The sequence below is a fragment of the Dama dama genome, chromosome 24 (genome assembly GCF_033118175.1).
Source record: "Dama dama isolate Ldn47 chromosome 24, ASM3311817v1, whole genome shotgun sequence".
Taxonomy (NCBI): Eukaryota; Metazoa; Chordata; class Mammalia; order Artiodactyla; family Cervidae; genus Dama; species Dama dama.
In genome coordinates this window covers 5022734-5047947 of record NC_083704.1, presented here as the reverse complement: position 1 = coordinate 5047947, position 25214 = coordinate 5022734, and the positions used below count along the sequence as shown (strand labels likewise).

General features: G+C 36.1%; 2 protein-coding genes across 2 annotated transcripts; both read left to right on the top strand.

Annotated features, from left to right (window-relative positions):
- Nucleotides 1–6184: 6184 nt before the first annotated feature.
- Nucleotides 6185–7199, top strand: LOC133046188 (olfactory receptor 4A15-like). The gene has a single exon (XM_061129118.1). The coding sequence runs from the start codon at nucleotides 6246–6248 to the stop codon at nucleotides 7197–7199; it is 954 nt and encodes a 317-aa protein (XP_060985101.1). The 5' UTR covers nucleotides 6185–6245.
- A 12592-nt stretch (nucleotides 7200–19791) lies between these two features.
- Nucleotides 19792–20806, top strand: LOC133046187 (olfactory receptor 4A15-like). The gene has a single exon (XM_061129117.1). It carries the CDS (start codon nucleotides 19853–19855, stop codon nucleotides 20804–20806), a length of 954 nt encoding a protein of 317 aa, XP_060985100.1. The 5' UTR covers nucleotides 19792–19852.
- Nucleotides 20807–25214: the final 4408 nt, after the last annotated feature.

Sequence of the window (25214 nt, the reverse complement as noted above, 5' to 3'; positions counted from 1 at the left end):
TGGGTGTTGATATTACTGCCAAGATATAAATATAACTCATTGCCTTAGCAGGTGTGAATCATATTAATATAGTCATATAAAGGCTTTGTAAAAATCCAAAATAAAGCCTATTTCTTTAATTACCCAGCTCTTCACATTATTGACTAAATTATTATCAAAAGTTTGATAAATTAATCTGGCTAGTTGAATATAATAGTGAAGTTTTAAATTTGGTACTGAAATACATTTTCAATAAAATCTTTTAAGTTTTATGACATCAACCACATCAACTGTATATTATTTAAGTCAACTCAGGATAATTCTATAATCTGAACTAAGATTTTAAAAGCACTGAAAATGGTCATTCTTTGTACAGGCAGTGAGATGTATCCATGTGACAAAGCACTTCCAGCTGCAGGGACCAAGTGTGCCCTGATCTTTGCTCTGTGGTCATAGCAGTGTTGATGGGGTGACAATCTGGATTTATCTTAATTTAAATAAATTTCCTCTTCAAGGATCAAAGACAGAATTGGAGAAGCCTGGACTTGAAAATATAACAGAAGAGGAAATAGAAAACCCAGGTAACACATTCACAAAAATTCTTCTATGCTATGCGAACAGGGCAAAATCGAGTTATTTGAAATGAATGATATATCTTTCTAAGAAGCAGGATTTAACACATAACCTCAAAGGTTTTATGCCAGAATCTCCTGGTATAGAAGAATACATACATTTTTTACTCCTTTTGCAAAATGTTATTGAATTAAAAAGAGAGGTGATATATTTATCCAGTATTTCGCTTTAGAAGTATTTAAATGTGTGCTGAAATAAAGAAAACATATAGTGAAAGATAACATGATAATATAATGTGACATAAAAATGGTCTTTTTGTAACTTTTTTAAGATTGCTTTATATAATTTAGAGAATTTAGCAATGATTTTGCATTTCAATATACTTAAGATAATACAAAGATTAATATAGCTTTTTATAAACTTTTACCTTGTGAATGATCACTTTAAATATCCTGGTTCTGTGTAAATATTTTATTTATTGATAACTTTTTTATTGTGGTAAAATATAACTAACACATTATTATTCATCCATTTTCACTCTCCATCTCCAGAACGTTATCATCATTTGAACTAAAGCTCTGCACCCATTTAAATAATAACAATGGAACTCCTCTCTTCCACAAACCCTGGTAACCACAGATGAACTTTCTGTCTCTGTGAATATGACTATTCTAGGAGCCTCAAAAAGGCAGATCATAAATATCTGCCTTTTCTGTCTGGCTTATTGCACTTAGTATATGTTTTCAAGATTCATCCCTGTTATAGCATGCATTAGAATGTCCTTCTTTGTGGAGGCTGACTAATATCCCATTTTCTATATATAGCACAATTTGTCTTTTCATTCATTGTTGCTGCTTAGTCACTAAATCGTGTCAAATCTTTTGTGACCCCATGGACTGTAGCCCACCAGGCTCTTCTGTCCATGGAATTTCCCAGGCAAGAATACTGGAGTGTGTAGCCATTTCCTTTTTTAGGGGATCTTCCCGACCCAGGGATCAAACTCGCATTTCCAGCATTGGCAGGTGAATTCTTTACTGCTGAACCACCAGGGAAGTCATTCATTAGTTTTTGGGAATTTGGGTCTTTTCCACCTCTGGGCAATTATGAATAATGTTCCTATGAATGTCTTGTGCCAACATGTACTACAGTATTTGCTTCCTATTCATTTTTGTAGAAACCCACATTAACATTTTCAGATTTAACTAATGACCTCTTCTTACAGAGGCAAACAGACTTACAATGTGAAAACTTGAGCTCAGAGACACTGAGTTACTTGCTAGATTCACTTATCTGTACTTATAACTTGTTAGTGCATTTTAGTATCTGGGGAAATATAATTCATGTATATTTTTACACACACAATTTACAGAATTTTAATAAAATATCAATATCTATACATTTCTGTACATTAATTTCATGAATATTTCTCATTTTTAGAATCTTAAATTTAATATGAATGCAATAGAACATATCACTTTATGCACTCAGTTGTCCTCTTAATTATGGAAAGAAGATTCCTCAGATTAAATTTAATTTTAATGATATATTTCAAAGAATAAAATGAGACATGGAAAAAGACAGACAAGGGAATGTCCACAATGTCATGTGAGTGGTGAAAATAGGGCAGCTTCCAGAATTACAAAAGGTAATGACCCATTCGATCCACCTATCCAAAGGGAATGATTTTTTGGATAATTAGACAAAAGGTTGGGTTTGTGGGGAAACTGAAGTAAAACTAATTATAGAGTCATGGTGTTAAAGTTACATGGGGAGACAAATAATAGTAAATCATATTTTTAATTTTATTTAGTGATTACTAGTCAGACCATTTTCATAGAGATTATTTGTATTATACTGTTGAATCCCTAAAACCATGCTATGTGATAAGTGATATTATGTCTCATTACACAGATGGTATTGAGTGCTTGATCCGGGTCACACAGTTAGTAAGTATGGATTGCAGGGTTAGGATTCCAAACCATAATTTAAATCCCAAGTTGCCATAAAGCACAATACTGCCATCCAGAGCTGCACCTGCAAAATTATAAAACATCAAACCAAGTAAAACTTAACAAGACTATGTATGAAGTAGGAAATGTATGATACCTCTTCATTGCTTTCCTGTGTTTGTCTTCAAAGCATGCTCAATCATATTTAGGGTTTACAGGCAGTATATTTCCCTTTATTATAAAGAAATTGATTTGGAAAATTTGATGTTGCTTTAAAATTTATCTTTTAAAACAAAATCTGATGAACTGGTTAAATGTTTATTAAGACCTCCAATTTTTTTGCTGCATCATTTTTATGGTCACTGATCAATCACTAAATTAAAACTTTTACTTGCATTGGAAACAGGCTTTACTATATAGACAGTTAAATAGAAACATATTAAAGTATAGATTGTGATCATATGTTGCAAAGGGGTCTGGACTGAAACTCAAATTTTCAGGGTTTGCAATTTCTAAGATCTTTAAATTGAAAGTGTTTCCCAAAATTTTAATCCTTGCATACCATATAAATAGTTCATTTTTTCATAGTATGCTGTTGAATTCAGCATCGTGTAGCTCAACTTAATTTATTTTATTTATCCTTGTGGAAGAGGTATCATGAATGTGCATTTTTGAGCATTCTTTAAAGATGTATGTTCTCATTGATTATATTTAAGAGATTTAAAGAATCTCACAAATGTTTAAAGCAGATATATTTAGTCTTACTAAAGTAAAATATTGATAAAGTCTACAATTTTATATCATTCTGAGTCAATAGAATACTAATGCTCATAAGAATATTTTAATAATTGAATATTCATTGCCCACTTAAAATGGATAAGGCACACTGAGATTCTGGGAATGGTTATTAGTAAGACATGTTTACTGACCCAACAAACCCAACAGATGACAATAGAAAATCAGCTATAAACACATACATGTTGCAAGTGCTCAAAAGGTCAAGTGTAAATGCTCAAAGGGTCTCTTACCGGAAGTTATCTCCTTAGTGCTCAGACAACTGCTATGAACTATGAGTATTTATTTTCTATTGCAAACACTTACATAGCTTCCTCATTGTGAGTGGAGATATTTAATAATGTATCTATACAATGAAAGTCTTCCCAAGTGGCACAGTTGTAAAGAATCTGCCTGCCAAGCAGAAGACTTAGATTCAATCCCTGGTTTAGGAAGGTTCCCTAGAGAAGGAAATGGCAACTCACTCCAATATATTCATTCTGGGAAATGCCATGGACAGAGGAGTCTAGCAGGCTATACTCCATGGGGTTGCAAAGAATCAGACACATTTTGGTAACTAATCAGCTACAACAACATAAAACAAAAAGGCAAAACTCTGAAGCCAGAGCTCCTTTAGGCAGCTGGTGTTTTCTATCCATGCCTCTTAAAGTTCAGAATTTGATTTCATCATTTTCCTTTGACCGAAAGTGTAATATAAATCTTGATACTGAAGTTACCTCTCATTCCACCTGCAGATGGACAGTTAGGAAATCTGAAATTCCTCTATTCCCTACTCATTCAGTGACTTCAAACTAAGCAGTTTTCTGATTTCAAAGCATATTATTTTCAGCTCATGGTCTTTGCCACTTTCTATCTGCTTTTTTTTTCAATCTTATTTTCTCTTCTTTATATTTTTATTTTACCTCTAATGTTTGAGTAAAAAGTGTCTTGTCAGAGGCACAAGATAATTCCTGTTCTTCAAAAATGTCAGTCTATAAAATAAATACTGAAATGGAGCACATTTACAACAATTACATGAAAAACTGGTCCTGGATAATATCTGAAAGACCCAACAGACAATTTATTTTACTTAAGTGAGAATGAATGTTTTGTATTTTACATAGACTCACAACAATAAGAATGTATCATTTGAACAAAATAACTAAACTATTGGCTACTTTAATAAACAAATAACTTCTAACATATATTAATTCATCCTCATTAATATAAAGAGAATGAACCAGCAAAAATGTTAGCATGCCATTTACAATAAAGGCTTCAATGACAAGTATTTGGAAACTCACACGTCTGGAAATAATGCTGCCTTTTCAATAGGAATCAGAGTTGGGATGTGATTTTCCAAAGGTGCCTCCGGCTTATGCTCAGACACTCAGTCATGTCCGGCTCATTGCCACCCTATAAATAATAGTCCACCAGGCTCCTCTGTCCATGGGATCCTCCAGGTAAGAATATTGGAGTGGGTTGACACTTTCTCCTCCAGGGAGTCTTCTCCATCAAGGGATGGAATCCATGTCTCTTAAGCCACCTACACTTGCAGGCAGATTCTTTAGCACTAGCCCAGCCAGGGAAGCCCAAGCTAAGCAAAATCAAATGATATTTCTAGATGTTTGGTAGCAAATTCTTTCCATTATAAAATGATTCAGCCTAAAATATTTATTTTGTCATTCTTATTTGAGCTTGGCTAGCAATAATCAGTTCTTAACTATTTTGGAAAGTAGGAAAAATGCTTACATAGTACCCAGTCCCTTAGTTTTGTACTGTCCATTTTTTCCCCTCCAATAGCTTATAACAAATTGCACGGTCCATTTTCCCTCCAAAATATATTGTAGATTTTTTTCCTTCCAAGTAGCTTGTAATAAATCTCTACTTAGTTTGTGTGTTTTTATGTGTTTGGGTGTGTATATATTCAAGCAAAATGATGATTTTATTGTGCTTTCTTGAATAGTAATATTTCATACATTTTATCTCTGTTCAGTTGCTCTCTTATGAGTTTTGAAATTCAATATAATTAAGTAGAATTTAATAAGCATTCAGGGCTTTCCTGGTGGCTTTTACTGCAAAGAATCCACCTGCAATTCAAGAGACCCCAGTCCAAACCCTTGGAGAAGGGACTGACTACCCATTCCAATATTCTTGCCTGGAGAAAACTATGGACAGAGGAATATGGTGGGCTACAGTCCATGGGGTCGCAAAAGAGATGAACACAACTGAGTAATTAACCATGAATAAGCATGAATAAGCATTGAAATAACATTCAAAATGTGCCTGTTTCTCTCACTCCTATGGTTGATTTATGTCTCGATTTTTGAAAATCATAATATTCAGAAAGGTATTTATCAAAAGCTCAACTTATAATTTTATCCTGGAGAAGGAAATGGCAATCCACTCTAGTATTCTTGCCTGGAGGATCCCATGGACAGAGGAGCCTGGCAGGCTCCTATAGGGTCACAAGAGTTGAACATGTTTGAGTGTATTAGCACATAATTGTATGCTCCATGACTAGGTATTACTTCATGTAAGTATGTAAAGAAAGTTATTACAGATGATATTGTTTTCATGACAGATTTCAGAAGGTGAAAATACACTTAGGAAAAAAAATGATATGTAAAATGAAAAAAAATCTTGTCTTTGATAGGAGATGTTCTGGAGAAAGCATCTTTTTCCTCATTTGGTATATAAACTCACAGATATACCCACTCATATATACTCCTCGATTAGAACACTGAAGCTTCATCACTGTAGTTGAAGCAAGGAATTTGATAAAATGAATGGTGTACTGTGGAAGGACATTACAAAGTGTCATGTTCTAAAGACTTACTCTGTGTGAGATACTGTGGAGAAAACTGTTCAGTAAGGCATCACATATTTGACACAAAACTTGTGATCTCAGATTCATTACTGGCCCTTTGGTTTGCAGTCTCTGATACCTGATCAACAGCTTCAGGACACATGGGAAATAGGAACAATGTGACTGAGTTTGTCCTTCTGGGGCTCACACAAAACCTTGAGATACAAAAAGTTCTATTTGTTCCATTCTTATTCATCTACATTGTGACAATAATGGGTAATCTGCTTATCATGGTGACCATCACAGTCAGCAGATCACTGGGTTCCCCTATGTATTTTTTTCTGGTTTCTTTATCATCTATAGATGCTGTCTATTCAACCGCCATTGCTCCCAAAATGATCACTGACTTGCTTCATGAGAAAAAGACTATTTCCTTCCAGGCTTGTATGACTCAAGTCTTTATAGATCATTTAACTGCTGGTGCTGAAGTCATTCTTCTGGTAGTGATGGCCTATGACCGATATGTAGCCATCTGCAAGCCTCTTCATTATTTGATCATCATGAATCGGAGGGTATGTGTCCTCATGCTGCTGGTGGCCTGGACTGGAGGCTTTCTGCACTCACTGGTTCAAATTCTTTTTATTTATCAGCTCCCTTTCTGTGGCCCCAATGTCATTGACAACTTCCTGTGTGACATGTACCCTTTACTGAAACTTGCTTGCACTGATACCCACCTCATTGGACTCTCTATGATAGCTAATGGAGGGGCAATCTGCACTGTTGTCTTCTTCATCCTCTTAGTGTCCTATGGGGTCATATTACACTCCCTGAAGACTCATGGTTCAGAAGGGAATCACAAAGCCTTCTACACCTGTGCATCCCATATAACTGTGGTCCTTTTATTCTTTGTTCCTTGTATCTTCCTGTATGCAAGGCCCAATGTCAACTTTCCCATTGATAAATCCATGATGGTTGTTTTAACTTTCATAACTCCTATGTTGAACCCTTTAATCTACACCCTGAGAAATTCAGAAATGAAAAATGCCATGAGGAAACTCTGGAGTAAAAATACGGCCTTAGTTGGAAGAGGGAGTTATCCATCATATAGGATGTGAAGGTTATTCTTTTACAGAATCAAAGAATAGTTTCACCTTCCTTGGTTTTATTTAGAAGATTATTTCCTTTGTTTTATTTAGCCTGTTTATTCTGAAACAACTATATAAATAAAACTGTATGTAAGTGGAATATTTTACAGTCCCGAGAGACCAAGAGAATCATATATATTTAATCTCTTATATATGTAGTCATACTGTATTAAGATTCTTCACTGACAACATTTTTTGTGTCTATTTCACATTCTTATTTGTGGGTTATAGTACCATCCTAGTACCAAGAAATATGACCTAGTAGAATGTATTCTCTATTAGAGAGTGTGAAATTATGCCCATTATACAGAGTGAAGTAAGCCAGAAAGATAAACACCAATACAGTATACTAACATATATATATGGAATTTTAAAAGATGGTAACGATAACCCTATATGCAAAACAGAAAAAAAGACACAGATGTATAGAACAGACTTTTGGACTCTGTGGGAGAATGCAAGGGTGGGATGTTCAGAGAGAACAGCATTGAAACAAGTATACTATCAAGGGTGAAACAGATCACCAGCCCAGGTTGGATGCATGAGACAAGTGCTCAGGGCTGGTGCACTGGGAAGACCCAGAGGGATGGGATTGGGAGGGAGGCGGGAGGGGGGATCGGGATGGGGAACACATGTAAATCCATGGCTGATTCATTTCACTGTATGGCAAAAAACACTACAATATTGCAAAGTAATTAGCCTCCAAATAATACAAATAAATGAAAAATAAATAAATAAATAAACTTCTATCTTGAGACAAAAAAAATAAAAATTCAGATTTTTGTTAAATAGGTTAATCTAACAATAAAATTAATTACTGAAAATTTCACAGACCATATTTATAGAAGGTATAAAGCCATGAGAAATGAACTTTGTCAACTTTATATTAAAATGGTAGTATATGATGGATCTTTGTTCATTCTGAAAATGTCAAATTTTCAACTGTATTCTGTGCATCTAGATCAACAGCCCTCTGATACTTGAAACACAGTTTTAAGTCATTCATATCACATATAATTCCAGAGTCTTTCTATATCTGGGTACAGATTTTTTAATCCAATAATGGATGTCTTCCCAATTCTCTGTAGCTCTTTGATTCTTTGATAGTTTGGAGGGTAAGATACTGTATAGCAAACATCATTCTTTTTATTTTTCTTTTGGCTGAGCTGGGCCTTCATTTGTGGTGTGTGGCCTTTTCATTGCAGTGTGTGGGCTTCTATTATTGCAGCTCCGTGAGTTTCTTTAATTGGGGCACCTAGGCTCATGCCTGCCAATGCAGGAGACATAAAACACCTAGGTTGATCCCTGGATCAGAAAGATCCTCTGGAGAAGGAAATGGTAACACACTCCAGTATTCTTGCCTAAAGAATACATGGACAGAGGAGCCTGCTGGGCTACAGTCCATAGCGTCACAAAAAGATGGACACGGCTGAAGTGACCTAGCACGCAGGCTCCATTGTGCAGGCTCAGTACTTGCAGGCTTGGTTGCCCTGTAGCATGCGGAATCAAACCTGCATTAGAAGGTGGATTCTTAACCCCTGGACCACGAGGGAGGTCTCACAACGATCATTCTTTAAGATTCTTTAAGGTTCATTATACGGTTCTTCTTAGAATTCAACCCACAACTTAATACTAAGGTATTCAATCTGCCTTTATCCTTTGATCAATTTCTAACTGCATTTACTTAGTGTACTTAGCGATGTTAATGCCTCCGATTATTGACACATATTGAACTAATGCCAGTTATATAATTTCATTTATTCCTCAGTGAAGGAAATAAAAACTGCACTAGATCTTTTAATTAGAAAGGAATCTAATAGAGTGAAATAACCACTTCAAAAATAATCATATTTGAGGGAACTGACATGTGGATTTGACCATGCTCACTAGAGTGAGGAACATACAGATAAGGAAACTGGACTCAATGAAAAATATCTTTGCATGTACTTCTCAAGTCCTTACCAGCTCTTTGTATTAAAAAAAAAAATTCTTTAAATATGTTAAAGTTTTTTTTCATATTTATGTCTTTAAAGTCACATAAGAATGGAAAAAAGACAACCTCTTTAACAAGTGGTGCTGGGAAAACTGGTCAACCACTTGTAAAAGAATGAAACTAGAACACTTTCTAACACCATACACAAAAATAAACTCAGAATGGATTAAAGATCTAAATGTAAGACCAGAAACTATAAAACTCCTAGAGGAGAACATAGGCAAAACACTCTCCGACATAAATCAAAGCAAGATCCTCTATGACCCACCTCCCAGAATATTGGAAATAAAAGCAAAACTAAACAAATGGGACCTAATGAAACTTAAAAGCTTTTGCACTACAAAGGAAACTATAAGTAAGGTGAAAAGACAGCCCTCAGATTGGGAGAAAATAATAGCAAATGAAGAAACAGACAAAGGATTAATCTCAAAAATATACAAGCAACTCCTGCAGCTCAATTCCAGAAAAATAAATGACCCAATCAAAAAATGGGCCAAAGAACTAAACAGACAGTTCTCCAAAGAAGACATACAGATGGCTAACAAACACATGAAAAGATGCTCAACATCACTCATTATTAGAGAAATGCAAATCAAAACCACAATGAGGTACCATTACACGCCAGTCAGGATGGCCGCTATCCAAAAGTCTACAAGCAATAAATGCTGGAGAGGGTGTGGAGAAAAGGGAACCCTCTTACACTGTTGGTGGGAATGCAAACTAGTACAGCCGCTATGGAAAACAGTGTGGAGATTTCTTAAAAAACTGGACATAGAACTGCCGTATGACCCAGCAATCCCACTTCTGGGCATACACACTGAGGAAACCAGATCTGAAAGAGACACGTGCACCCCAATGTTCATCGCAGCACTGTTTATAATAGCCAGGACATGGAAGCAACCTAGATGCCCATCAGCAGATGAATGGATAAGGAAGCTGTGGTACATATACACCATGGAATATTACTCAGCCATTAAAAAGAATTCATTTGAACCAGTCCTAATGAGATGGATGAAGCTGGAGCCCATTATACAGAGTGAAGTAAGCCAGAAAGATAAAGAACATTACAGCATACTGACACATGTATATGGAATTTAGAAAGGTGATAACGATAACCCTATATGCAGAACAGAAAAAGAGACACAGAAATACAGAACAGACTTTTGAACTTTGTGGGAGAAGGTGAGGGTGGGATATTTCAAAAGAACAGCATGTATACTATCTATGGTGAAACAGATCACCAGCCCAGGTGGGATGCACGAGACAAGTGCTCCGGCCTGGTGCACTGGGAAGACCCAGAGGAATCGGGTGGAGAGGGAGGTGGGAGGGGGGATCGGGATTGGGAATACATGTAAATCCATGGTTGATTCATATCAATGTATGACAAAACCCACTGGAAAAAAATAATAATAATAATAAAAAAAAAATAAAAAAAAAAAATAAAAAAATAAAGTCACATAAGATATACATTTCAGATATGGTGTGAGATGGACATATACTTTCCTTTCTTAGCATAAGGATAAACAAATCTTACCAGTACATTTATTGAATAATAATTATTTTCCTGACTACCTTGCAATACCACTAACTTCATACATGTATACATACACATTATTCTATTTCTTAGCTGTCCGTGTTGTTCCTCTAATATCCATGAACCAGTACTATAGTGCTTAAATTACTGCAGTGTTTCAGATACCATTGTCATATAAAACATCACGGCAAAATTGAGTGGTTTAAAGCAGTAACATTCACTTTATTGTTTCAGATGTTTTCAGTGGATCTGGAATTTGATCAGATCAATTGGCTACTTCAGTCTCAGCATCTTTCTTGAGGTTTTAGTTAGAAATGGGCAGAGGCTGAAGTCATCTAAACAAGTTTCTTCATTCATATACTTGATACACAGGCTGGAGAGCCTTGAACAGTGGGGATTAGAACAGCTGGTACATCTTGAGATCACAAAAGTAAGGATCTAATCATATACAATTGATGTCCTAATAAAAATAGAAAGTTTGCCAGAGCCCACTCTCTCATGTTTGCTTAGAAGAGAGGCCCTGTGAAACTGAGCGCTGAAGAACTGATGCTTTTGAACTATAGTGCTGGAGAAAAGACTGTTGAAAGGCCCTTGGACTGCAAGGAGATCAAGCCTGTCAATCCTAAAAGAAATCAACACTGAATATTCGTTGGAAGGACTGATGCTGAAGCTGAAGCTCCCTGGAAAACACCTTGCTGGGAAAGACTGAGGGCAGGAGAAGAGGATGACAGAGGATGAGATGGTTGGATGGCATCACTGACTCAGTGGACAAGAATTTGAACAAACTGTGGGAGATAGTGAAGGACAGGGAAGCATGTCATGTTGCAGTCCACGGGGTCACCAAGAGTCAGACACGACTGAGCCACTGAATAGCAACCCATGTGCTTCCCCTTAAAGGGTGTCAGGAACAGTTACACTACAATGTGGGTCCTTTATAAAATCTCAGCTACAAATATCCAATCCATGTCTTTAAAGATCAGTCCTAGTTTCTTGCAAATGAGACAGGATTTTCTGTGGTATGTTTAGGTCTATAGATGAGAAATTTTCTTCACTCTTAATAATTCGCTTTGTCCTTCAAGAAGGTGATGTCAATGTGTTGTAGTTTTCTCTGACTTGTTGCCATATATTTCTGCACTACAAGCTTTTTCTTTATTTTGAATGACAAATGTATGCCTCTGCAGTCTTACAAAAGTCCACCATTAGTATTAGAATGAATATTTTTAAAACAAAAAAATCCTTCTTATTTCTTTCCTTATAGTGAAAATAAGTTCTAATATATGTCTTCATAAAAGGGAATTGACTAACATGAATTTTAGTAAAATGGGAGATACTTGCATTCTTCCTCTCTGCAAGTGGAGAATGTTAGGTCATCTTTCATTGTTACATAACTGTTTATAAATCAGAGCTTCTCTGACTACAATACTCCAACTCATGTTACTTCTCACAAATGTCACGTTCTCTAACTCAGTCGTATAGTGGAGGTATCTCCTCCATAACTTTGCATGGCTGTCTCTAAAGAGGCAGGGAAATACAATGGGGAAAAGAGAGTCTCTTCAACAACATTCTCTTACACCATCTACAAAATAAACCCCAAAGGGATTAAAGACCTAAATGTAAGACTAGACACTGCAAAATTCCTAGAGGAAATCACAGGCAGGACACTTTGACATAAATCACAGTAAGAGCTTTTGGATCTATCTCCGTGATCTGTTTTTGTTCTATGGGAATAAAAAAGTAAAAAACAAACAAACAAACAAACAAAAACAACTGGATATTTTCAAAGTCCTATTCTTATGGACAGACTTTGAATCCCATTTATTGTCCCAAGAGAAAGGCATTTGTATGAATTTCAACTCACCCTTTTCAGGCTTTCTTGTGTAGTTTTCAGAATTAGCCCATATCTTTAGTGAAAAGAGGATGTTAATTACAGGGTTTAACTCTGGCTTCTTTTCAAAGTAATGGCCCCACAATATATGGACCGCTTGCTAGTTCTCTAATGTTGTTAAACACATGCATTTTATATCTTTCTAACTCTTCTTGTGGTTTGTATTGAGATGCTTATTACAAAACAAACATTCTTGCTTCTGCAGGTAACAGATGCTATCACTCTATTTATATTTAATTTCCTAGTTTGAGTATAAATGTAGCTTATAGGGAATTATAACAGATTATTACAGATTTTGAGTCACAATGGCAGTTACGTTTCCAGTGTCTTACTTTTACTGGAACATGTAAATTCTGCTTCTTTGATATGATCTAGCAAATTCTTTTACCTCCTTCACATAAGCAGAAAGCATAAGTAGCTCTTTGCACTCCGCAGGAAAGATCATAGAGAATTATACCTATGCGTATACTATGTCTCATATTCTGAGTCATAATTAGTTCACTATAATCTGGATCATATAAAATAGCTTTTCTAAATAAAGGATAAGTTCTTTATATTTTATTACTTACTGGTAAGAAAATAACCAGATGCTTAGATGTACCTATGCTTAGATGTTATCCAAGTTTAATGGAAACTAATTTATAGATTTTGTATGCAGAATATCTGCATATAAAATCTGAATTTTGTATGCAGGTGTTATCTAAATTAAATGAAATTAACAATAATCTCATTACATATGTCTGCTATACTTAATATTTTTAACTTAATATTAATTAACTTAATTAATTAATTAACTTAATTAATTAACTTAATATTTTTAACTTCACTCCAGTGCCATCCTGCATTTGAGAATTGCAAATATATACTGATTAGTTGAAAATAAATAGCTGTTTATATAAATGTATATATTTGCTGTAAATAAGTCACTATTCTTTGTTACTAGAATGACTCTCCTAAGGTGACTGGACAGGGGAAGCCTCTGAAAATATACCATGCACTGAAAAGATCTCTCAGTTCTCTGGAGCATGATTCCTAGGTAAATTTTATCTTGAACCAGCAGCTTGGGGACTAATTGTTTTAACAGCTCAGTGAGGTGCTTTCTTCGTCACTGTTGATCAAATGCCTGTTCATATCTTCCTTTATCTGGGTGAAGACTTCTCCTTGGGTATTGATGTTACTTCCAAGATGTAAAATATAAGCGATTATATTAGTAGGTATGAGCCATATTGAAATAGTCATGCAAATGATTTATAGAAATCCAAAATCAAACCTATTTCTTTAATTATCCAGCTCTTCACTGTTATTGACTAATTATAATTAATAATTATCCAGCTCATATTCATTTTTGACTAAAAGTACTATAAAAGTTTGTTCAATTAAGCTGGTTAGTTGAGCATAATAGTTAAGTTTTGAATTTGACACTGAAATATATTTTCAATAAAATCTTTCAAATTTGATGACTTATCAACCACATCAACTGTGTATTCTTGAAGCCAACTCTGGATAATTTTCCAATCTGAACTGTAAAGTGTTTATAAGCACTGAAGATGCTCCTGCTTTGTACAGACAGATATATATCTGTGTGACCGTGCACTTCCTGCCGCAGGGACTAAGTGTGCCCTTGTCTTTCCTCTGTGGTCACAGCAGGGTGGATGCGGCTGCAATTCTGACTTATTTTAATTGAACTGGATTTCATCTTCAAGGACCAAAGACAGAATTGGAGAAGTTTGGAATTGGAACAAATGACAGAAGAGGAAATAGAAAACCCAGGTAACACATTCACAAAAATTCTTCTTTGCTATGAGAATAGGGCCAAATAGAGTTATTTGTAATGAATTAAGTATCTTTCTTAAGAAGCAGATTTTAAAGTATGATCTCAAACCTTTTATGCCAGAAGTTCCTGGAATAATAGGCTACTTACATTTTTCTCCATTTTGTAAAATATTATTGAATTAAGAATAGTGATGATATATTTATCCAATATTTTGTTTTACAAGTATTTGATTTCTCTATTTTGGCATAGAAGAATAGAGAAAACACATAACAAAATATGACAATATAATGTGATCTGGAAATGGTCTTCATTATAACTTTTTAAAAAGTGCTTTATGTAATTTAGAGAATTTAATATAATTTTGAATTTTAATGTGTCAACATTTAAGATAATAAATTAACATAGCTCTTTATAAATCATTATCTCTTCCATGATTTCTTTAAATGTCCTGGTATTATTTTATTCATTGATGATTTTTTATTGTGGTAAAGTAAACCTTGCACATTATTGTGCATCCATCACCGTTCTCCAAATACAGAAACTTATCATCATCTAAAACTAAAACTCTACACCAATTACACAATAACTCCCTAACTCCTCAGTTCCATAAGCCATGGTCACCAATGATGTGCTTGCTGCATCTGTCAATATGACTGTTCTGGGTATCTCATAAAAGGGGGATCATAAAATATTTGCCTTTTTTTTGTCTGGCTTACTGTACTTAGCATATGTCTTCAAGATTCATCCATGTTATAACATGGATTAGAACATCTTTCCTTTTGAAAGCTGGCTAACATTCTATTGTCTGTACATAGCACGATTTGTCTGTACCTTCATTACTTTTTGAGCATGTGGGTGGTTTCCTCCTATGGGCTATTGTGAATAATGCTCTTATGAACATGTACAAATATGCTATATATTGCATGCTATTATATCTCATTATCCAGATAGTATTGAATACTTGATGCAGGTTACACAGGTAGCAAGTATGGATTTTGAGGCTCAAATTCCAAACTATAATTTAGAATCCAAGTTCTCATAAAGTACAGTGTTGTCATCCAGGGCCAACCCTGAAAAATTGTAAAACAAAACCAAACAAAAATGACAAGAACCGTATATGAGGTAGGCAGAGTACTGTCTCTGATAATTGTTTTCCTGTATTGGTCCTCAAAGTCTGCTCAATCATATTTAGGGTTTAGAGGCAGAATTTGTTTTCATTTACAATGAAAGTTATTTGTAAAATATAATATTGCTTTAAAATATATCTCTTAAAAAAATCTGATGAGCTCTTTGAGTATTTATTCAAACCTTCAAAGTTTTGCTACATCATTTATGATAAAGTTTCAATAGTAGAGTAAAAACTCTTGCTTGTATTGGAAATAGGTTTTATGATATAGACAGTTAAATAGAAACATTTAGACATGAGTTGTGATCATATATTGAAAAAGGATCTGGACTGAAACTCAAATTTTCAAGGTCTATAAGCTCTAATATCCTGTCAATTAAAAGTGTTTACCAAAATTTTACACATTGCATACCATATATAAATGATTTTTTTTCATCTTATATTGTTGAATTTGGCATAGTGTAGATCTACTTAATTTTATTGTACTTATCATTGTGAGATAGTTATCATTGATTTGCATTTTTGAGCATTTTTAAAAAATTATATGTTTTTATTGACTGTGTTAAGAAAATGTGAAGAATCTCACAACTGTTTGAAGCAAATATATTTATTTTTACTAAAGTAAAATATTTATAAATTATATGATTTTGTATCATCCTGTGTCAAAATAAAACTTTTGAAGAGTTTAGAATACTAGCTATGCTCATAAGAACCTTTTAAGAGTCAAATATTTACTGATAACTTAAAACACATAAGATACACTTAGATTCTGGAGATATAATCAATAACAAGAAATGTTCACTGCACTGACAAACTCAATGGAAAACCACTTGTAAGCCCATAACTGCTTTAAGTGGTCAACAGGTCAAAGGGTTAGACTCTCCTACTGGAAGCTGTCTTTTGAATGCTCAGAAGAACTTCTATGCACTGTGAATATTTATTTTCCATTACGAATGTATATGTAACTTCTGTGTTGTGAATGAAGATATTTAATGAAATATCTATACAGTGAAATGCCAGAGTTCTGACATAGGGCTCCTTTGGACAGCTGGTAAATGGCAACCCACTAGAGTATTCTTGCCTGGAGAATCCCATGGACAGGGGAACCTGACAGGCTACAGTCCATGGGGTCTCAAAGAGTTGGACATGACTTAGGAACTGCACATTCTTTTATTCATGCATGTTAAAGTTCAGGATTTGATTTTCTCATTTTTCTGTGATCTGGAGGCTTAAGACTTCTGAGAAGGAAGTTTTGATGCTGATCTTGAGGTATCTGTCATTCCATCTGCAGACTGACTACTCAGGAAATCTGAAATTCTTCTATCCCCTTCTCATTCAGTGTCTGCAAATGAAATTATTTACCAATTTCAAAGCATATGCTATGCAGCTCATGGTCTTTGCCATTTGCTATCTGCCTTTTCTCAAACATCTCTTATTTTCTCTTCTCTATACTTCACTCTCCCTCTGATGTTTGAGTTCAGATTGGCTTACCAGAGGCACAGAGAATAGAAAAATTTCCTGACCTTCACAAATGACAGTCTAGAAAGTAAACACTGAAATGGAGGACATTTGAAGCAATTACATGAAAAATTGGTCCTAGATCATATCTGAAAGACCCAAAAATTTATTTTCCTTTAGTGAGAATGAATGTCTTATAGTTCACACAGACTCATGTCCCTAAGAACTTATAATTTGAACAAAATAACCAGTCTAAACTATTGATTACTTTAATAAAAAAATATCCTATAACACACATGAATTCACCTGGTTAATATAAAAAAGATTGCACCAGCAAAAACATTAGGATGTCATTTGGGATAAAGCTTTCAATGACAAGAATTTGGAAACTCACATATCTGGAAATAATACTGCCTTCCCTGATAGGTCAGCAGGTTAAGAATCTACCTGCAATGCAGGAGACCCTGGTTTGATTTCTGGAAAAAGGCGTATCTGCTGGAGAAGGGATCAGTTACCTATTCCGGAATTCTTGAGCTTCTATGGTGTCTCAGATGGTAAAAATCTGCCTGTAAAGCAGGAGACCTAGGTTTGATTCCTGGGTTGGGAAGATCCCTGGAGAAGGAAATGGCCACCCACTCCAGTATTCTGACGTGGAGAATTCCATGGAGAAAGGAGCCTGGCGGGCTACAGTCCATAGGGTCACAAAGAGTAGGACAAACTGAGCAACTTTCACTTCATTTTCAATAGGAATAGGAGTTGGGATGTGACTTTCACAAAAGTGCCTTGTGATCACGCTCAGACATTCAGTCACATCCAGCAATTTGTGATCCTATGGACAATAGCCCACCAGGCTCCTCCGTCCATGCTATCCACCAGGCAAAAATTCTGGAGTGGGTTGCTATTTTCTTTTCCAGGAAATCTTTTCACTCACAGGATCGAACCCACGTTTCTTACACCTCCTGAATTTGCAGGCAGATTCTTTAACATTAGACCCACCTGGGAAGTCCAAGCCTCAGTTCAGTTCAGTTCAGTCTCTCAGCCGTGTTCGACTCTTTGCGACCCCATGAACCACAGCATGCCAGGCCTCTCTGTCCATCACAAACTCCCGGAGTTTACTCAAACCCATGTCCATCGAGTTGGTGATGCCATCCAGCCATCTCATCCTCTGTCGTCCCCTTCTCCTCCTGACCCCAATCCCTCCCAGCATCAGGGTCTTCTCCAATGAGTCAACTCTTCACATGAGGTGGCCAAAGTATTGGAGTTTCAGCTTCAACATCAGTCCTTCCAGTGAACACCCAGGACCAATCTCCTTTAGGATGGACTGGTTGGATCTCCTTGCAGTCCAAGGGACTCTCAAGAGTCTTTTCCACACCACAGTTCAAAAGCATCAATTCCTCAGCACTCAGCTTTCTTCATAGTACAACTCTCACATCAATACATGACCACTGGAAAAACCATAGCCTTGACTAGATGGACCTTTGTTGGCAAAGTAATGTCTCTGCTTTTTAATAAGCTATCTAGGTTGGTCATAACTTTCCTTCCAAGGAGTAAGCGTCTTTTAATTTCATGGCTGCAGTTACCATCTGCCGTGATTTTGGGGCCCCAAAAATAAGCCCAAGCCTAAGGAAAATCAAATAATATTTCTAGATTTTTGATAGAGAATTCTTTCCATTATATAATAATTCAGTTTAAAATCTTTATGTTGACATCTTAATTGAGCTATGGCTAGCAATAATCAGTTCTAAACAATTTTGGAGAGCAGAAAAAATTGTTTCTGTAGTACCCAATCCCTTACATTTTCTTTGTCTATTTTTCCCCTTCAATACCTAGTTTGTAATAAATGTATATATATATTTTTGTATGTATTGTTTGGGTGTGTATATATATTCAAGCAAAACGATGATGTCATTGTATGTTCTTTAATAGAACGATTTCATACATTTTATCTATGCTCAGTTATTCTCTGATAAGTTTTGAAATTCAGTTTAATTAGAGTTTAATAAACACTGAGGGTATCACTGGTGGCTCAGATGGTAAAAAATCTGCCTGCAATTGAGTAGGCCCAGATTCAATCCCTGGGGCAGGAAATCCCTGAGAGAAGAGTATGGCTATCCACTCTAGCATTCTTGCCTGGAGAAACCTTGTATGGACAAAGGAGCCTGCTGGACTAAAGTTCGTGCAGTTTTAGAAGAGAAGGACACAGCTGAGTGACTAAGCATGAGCAAAAATAGGCATTGGAAAATAGGCATTGGAAAATAGGCATTGGAAAATAGGCAAAGAATCATTGCCTGGTTCTTTCACTGTTGTGGGTGACTTATTTCTCAATTTTGGGAACTCAAAATTTTCAGAAAGGTATTTATCTAAAGGTCAGCTTATAATTTTATGCCCCATGACTAGATGTCACTTCACATAAATATATAAAGAAAGTTATTAGACTTTGGTTATTTATATGGTAGATCTCAGAAGGTCAAAATGCACTTAGCAAAAAAGAAATAATATGTAAAGTTAAAAAATACAGTTTTTTGTGAAAGATATTCTGGACAAATCATTTTTTTTTTTTTTCTCACTTGGTACATAAATTTACAGATACACCCACTCATATAACCACCCTGTTAGAACACTGAAGTCTCATCAGTGGAGTTGAAGCATGGATTTGATAAAATGAATGGAGTGTGTGGAAGGATATTGCAAAGTGTCATGTTCCAAAGGCTTACTCTCTGCGAGATCCGATTGAGCAAACACTCTCGAGTAAGGCATCCCATATTTTGCACAAAGCATGTGATCTTCTCAAATTCATTACTGACCCCTCGGTTTGCAGCCTCTGACACCTGATCAATAGCTTCAGGAGAACACATGGAAAATAGGAATAATGTGACTGAGTTTGTCCTCCTGGGGCTTACACAAAACCCTGAGATGCAAAAAGTTCTATTTATCCTATTCTTACTCATGTATGTTGTGACAATAATGGGTAATCTACTTATCATGGTGACCATCGCAGCCAGCCGATCACTGGATTCCCCTATGTACTTTTTTCTGGCTTCTTTATCATTTATAGATGCTGTTTATTCTATCATCATTGCTCCCAAAATGATCATTGACTTCCTTTATGAGAAAAAGACTATTTCCTTCCAGGCTTGTATGACTCAAGTCTTTATAGATCATTTAACTGCTGGTGCTGAAGTCATTCTTCTGGTGGTGATGGCCTATGACCGATATATAGCCATCTGCAAGCCTCTTCATTATTTGATCATCCTGAATCGGAGGGTATGTGTCCTCATGCTGCTGGTGACCTGGACTGGAGGCTTTCTGCACTCACTGGTTCAAATTCTTTTTATTTATCAGCTCCCTTTCTGTGGCCCCAATGTCATTGACAACTTCCTGTGTGACATGTACCCTTTACTGAAACTTGCTTGCACTGATACCCACCTCATTGGACTCTCTATGATAGCTAATGGAGGGGCAATCTGCACTGTTGTCTTCTTCATCCTCTTAGTGTCCTATGGGGTCATATTACACTCCCTGAAGACTCATGGTTCGGAAGGGAATCACAAAGCCTTCTACACCTGTGCATCTCACATAACTGTGGTCCTTTTATTCTTTGTTCCTTGTATCTTCCTGTATGCAAGGCCCAATGTCAACTTTCCCATTGATAAATCCATGATGGTGGTCGTAACTTTCATAACTCCTATGTTGAACTCTTTAATCTACACCCTGAGAAATTCAGAAATGAAAAATGCCATGAGGAAACTCTGGAGTAAAAATGCGACCTTAGTTGGAAGAGGGGGTTTTCCATCATGTAGGATGTGAAAGTCATTTTTTTTTTTCCAGAATCAAAGAATTGTCACTCTCAGTGACTATATTTAGAAAATCATTTCCTTTGGTTTATCCATCCTGCTTATTCTGAAACAGCTATATGAATTAAACTTTAAGTGGAATATTTTATAGTTCTGACAGACCAAGAGAATCACATATGTTTAACCTCTTAGATATATAACATACTGTATTAAGATTCTTTAGTGACAGTAACTTTTTTTTTTCCTATTTGAAGTTTTTATTTGTGGGTGTTGATACTTCTATGTTACTGAGAAATATGACCTAGTGAAAAGTTCTCTTTTAGTCCCAGAAAGAGAAATTTGAAACTTAAAAATCTGATTGCTAAAAAAAATTAATCTAGCAATAAAAATAAATTAATTAATTTAAAATTTCACAGACTTTGTCCATAGCAGAAGATAAAATGATGAGAAATGAACTTTGTTAGCTTTCTTCTGTAATGGTGGTGTATGATGGATTTTGTCTATTCAAATCAGGTTTTGCACTGAAAGTTTCAAATTTTCAACTCCATTCTGTGCATTTTTTCAACTGACCTTCTCTGATACTTGAAATAGGTTTAACTCATTCATATCACTCCAGAGTATGTCTACTTTAAACTATCTGGGTACAGGTTTTCTAATGCAATAAATGTTTAACATTTTGGATATATATTTTTTGTTTTATGTAATGAATGACTTTGTGACTCTCTGTAAATGATATGTTGTTACCTTAAGTGACGAAATAAAATTGTCCTCTCTTTCTGCAACAGCCTTTGGCAGTTAAGGGAATCCAATACTGTATTACAAAGATCTTTTTTTTTTTTTTTTTTTGCCTCGTGGCTTCACTGGGTCCTCACTGCAGTGCACAGGATTTGCTAGTTGCAGCCCACAGGCTTCTCTAATTGTGGCACTAGGTCTTCAGAATGCACAGACCCAGTAGTTGTGTTGCGTGGGCTCAGCCTGTAGGCTTAGTTGCTCCACAGCTTGTGATATCTTAGTTCCCCAACCAGGGATCAAACTCATGTCCCCTGAATTAGAAGGAGGATATGTAACCACTGGTCCACCAGGGAAGTCCCACAAAGATCATTCTTTAAGGCCCTTGTATTACAAGTTAAATCTTAGAATTCACCCTACAACTTAGATACTAAAATATTCCATATGCCTTTATCTTTTTTTTCTACTTGTGATTGGACTCAGTGTACTTAGCAATGTTAGTTCCTCTGATTATTAACACATACCAAATTTTACCAGACATAAAATTTCATTTATTCCTCAGTGAAGGAAGCAAAAATACACTAGATCTTTTAACTAGAAAGGAATCTAATTGAATTAATTACTTAAAAAATATTATATTGAAGTGACTGACACCTGAATTTGACCATACTCACTAGAGTGAGGAAGGTACCGATGAGGTCTTCCTCAAGGCTGATGAGGTCTTCCTCAAGGCTGATGAGGTCTTGAACTCAAGACAAAATATCTTTGCATGCACTTACCAAATCATTCCCTGCTCTCAATAAAAAGAAATTACTCTTTAAATACTTTGAAGTATTTTTTCATATTTACATCTTTAAAAGTCACATAAGATATATGTTCAGATATGGTGTGAGATGGGTATATACTCTTCTTTCTTAGCATAAGGATAAATAAATTTTCCCAGTACATTTATTGAATAATAATTATTTTCCTGATGACAGTGCAATACCACTAATTTCATATTTCATATATATATATAGGCTTCCCAGGTGGCACTATAGCTTCCATGGTGGCTCAGATGGTAAAACGTCTACCTGCATCATGGGAGGAGACCCAGGTTCAATCCCCGGGTTGGGAAGATTCCCCTGGACTCTTGCCTGGAAAATTTCATGGACTGAGGAACTTGGTAGGCTACAGTCCATGGGGTCACAAAGAGTGGGACACAACTGAGCAACTTCACTTTCACTTTCACTTTCAGGTGGCACTAGTGGTAAAGAACTTGCCTGCCAATGCAGAAGACATGAGATATAGGTTCGATCCCTGGGTTGGGTTGGGAAGATCACCTGGAAGAGAGTAAAACAATTCTTACCTGGAGAATCCCATAAACAAAAGAGCCTGGAGAAGTACAGTTCATAGGATATCGAAGAGTCGGATATGACTGAAGTGACAGCACAGTATATATATGTGTGTGTGTGTATATATATATATATATATATATATATATATAATTCCATATCTTAGCTTTCCATTCTGTTCAACTAATATATCCATGAGCCAGTACTATAGTGTCTAAATTACTGCAGTGTTTCAGATATGGTTGCCATATAAAAAAATCGTCCCAAAATTAGGTGGTTTAAAACATCATCATTCACTTTATTAGTTCAGATTTTTTCATTCAGTCTGGAACTTGATAGATAAGTTGGATATTTCAGTCTCAGCATTTCTCTTGAGGTTGTAGTTAGAAATTCAATGAGGCTAAAGTCATCGAAAAACTTTCTTCACTCATATACCTGATATACAGGCTGGAAAGACCTGAAGAGTGGGGATTAGAATAGCCTGTACTTCTTGAGATCATGAGTGAGAACCTAATCAAATATAATTAGTGTCTTAAAAAATGAGCCCATTCTCTCATGTTTGCTTGGAGGAAAGACCCTGTGAGGCTGAACACTGAAAAATTGATGCTTTTGAACTGTGGTGCTGCAGAAGACTCGAGAGTCCCTTGGACTGCAAAGAGATCAAACCAGTCAATCCTAAAGGAAACCAGCCCTGAATATTTATCTGAGGCACTGATGCTGAAGCTGAAGCTCCAATATTTTGGCCACCTGATGTGAAGAGCTGACTCATTGGAAAACACTCTGATGCTGGCAAAGACTGAGGGCAGGAGGAGAAGGGGATAACAGAGGATGAATGGTTGAGTGGTCCATCACCAACTCAATGGACATGAGTCTGAGTAAACTCTGGGAGAAGATGAAGGACAGGGAAGCCTGGCATGCTTCAGCCCATGGGGTCACAAAGAGTTGGACATGACTTAGAGACTGAACAATAACAACCTGTGATGATGGATTTAGAAGGTGGCCATCTGCAAGCTGGGTAAAAAAGTGTTCACTGGCATCCAACCCTGCAATCACCTTGATCTGGGACTTCCAACTTCCAGAACTGTGAAAAAAACACATCAGTCTTTTGAGCTACACAGTCTATAGTGTTTTGTTAAGGCAAACCAAACTGGCTAAAATGATGGTTATAACAAGGCTGCTGCTGATGTATAATACAGATTTGGTGAACAGAGGTCTGAATTGAATGTGATTCAATTCAGGGAAAAAACAGCAAAAAGCAAAAAACAAACAAACTCCCAATCCAATCACCAGAGACGTGGATAATTTCCAAATCCAGATCTTTGAATAAATGAGACATAAGATATTGTCTGGCAATATCACCATCGTACATCAGGTGGATCTTCAATCTAATCTTTCTCTGAGGGATCTGAGGTCTCTGACCAGAGTGTAATTGTGATCAGGACAAATCAGTTCCATTCAGTCACTCAGTCGTGTCCGACTTCTTGCGACATCATGGACTTCAGCACATTAGGCTTCACTGTCCATCACCAGTTCCCAGAGCTCGCTCAAACTCATGTCCATCGAGTCGGTGATGCCATCCAACTACATCATCCTCTGTTGTCCCCTTCTCCTCCTGCCTTCAAGCTTGCAAAGCATGAGGGTCTTTCCCAATGAGTCAGTTCTTTGCATAAGGTGGCCAAAGTACTGGAGTTTCAGCTTCAACATCTGTCCTTCCAAAGAACATTCTGGATCAATTTCCTTTAGGATTGACTGATTGAATTGCCTTGCAGTTCAACGGACTCTCAAGAGTCTTCTCCAACACCGTAGTTCAACTCTTTGCTGTTCAGCTTTCTTTACAATGCAACTCTCACATCCATTCATGACTACTGGAAAAACCATAGCTTTGACTAGATGGACTTTTGTTGATAAAGTCAAGTCTCTGTTTTTTAATATATTGTCTAGGTTTGTCATAGATTTTCTTCCAAGAAGCAAGCGTCTTTTGATTTCATGGCTGCAGTCACCATCTGCAGTGGTTTTGGAGCCCAAAAAGGTAAAGTCTGTCACTGTTTCTATTGTTTCCCCATCTATTTGCCATGAAGTGATGGGACCAGATGCCATGATCTTAGTTTTCTGAATGTTGAGTTTTAAGCCAACTCTTTCACCCTCCACTTTCACTTTCAAGAAGAGGCTCTTTAGTTCTTACTGGAAATGACTTGAAGTAAATTCTAAGCTAAAGCTCACTGCTAGTTGCCTGAACACCACTGTTCTCCACTGATCAGAAACTAAATTGATGGTTTTTGAAACAAATAGACTTTCATGCTTTATTCCAGAAAAGATGGGTTTATTTCAGATCAGCAAGAATTGCAGGTGGGGACTTAG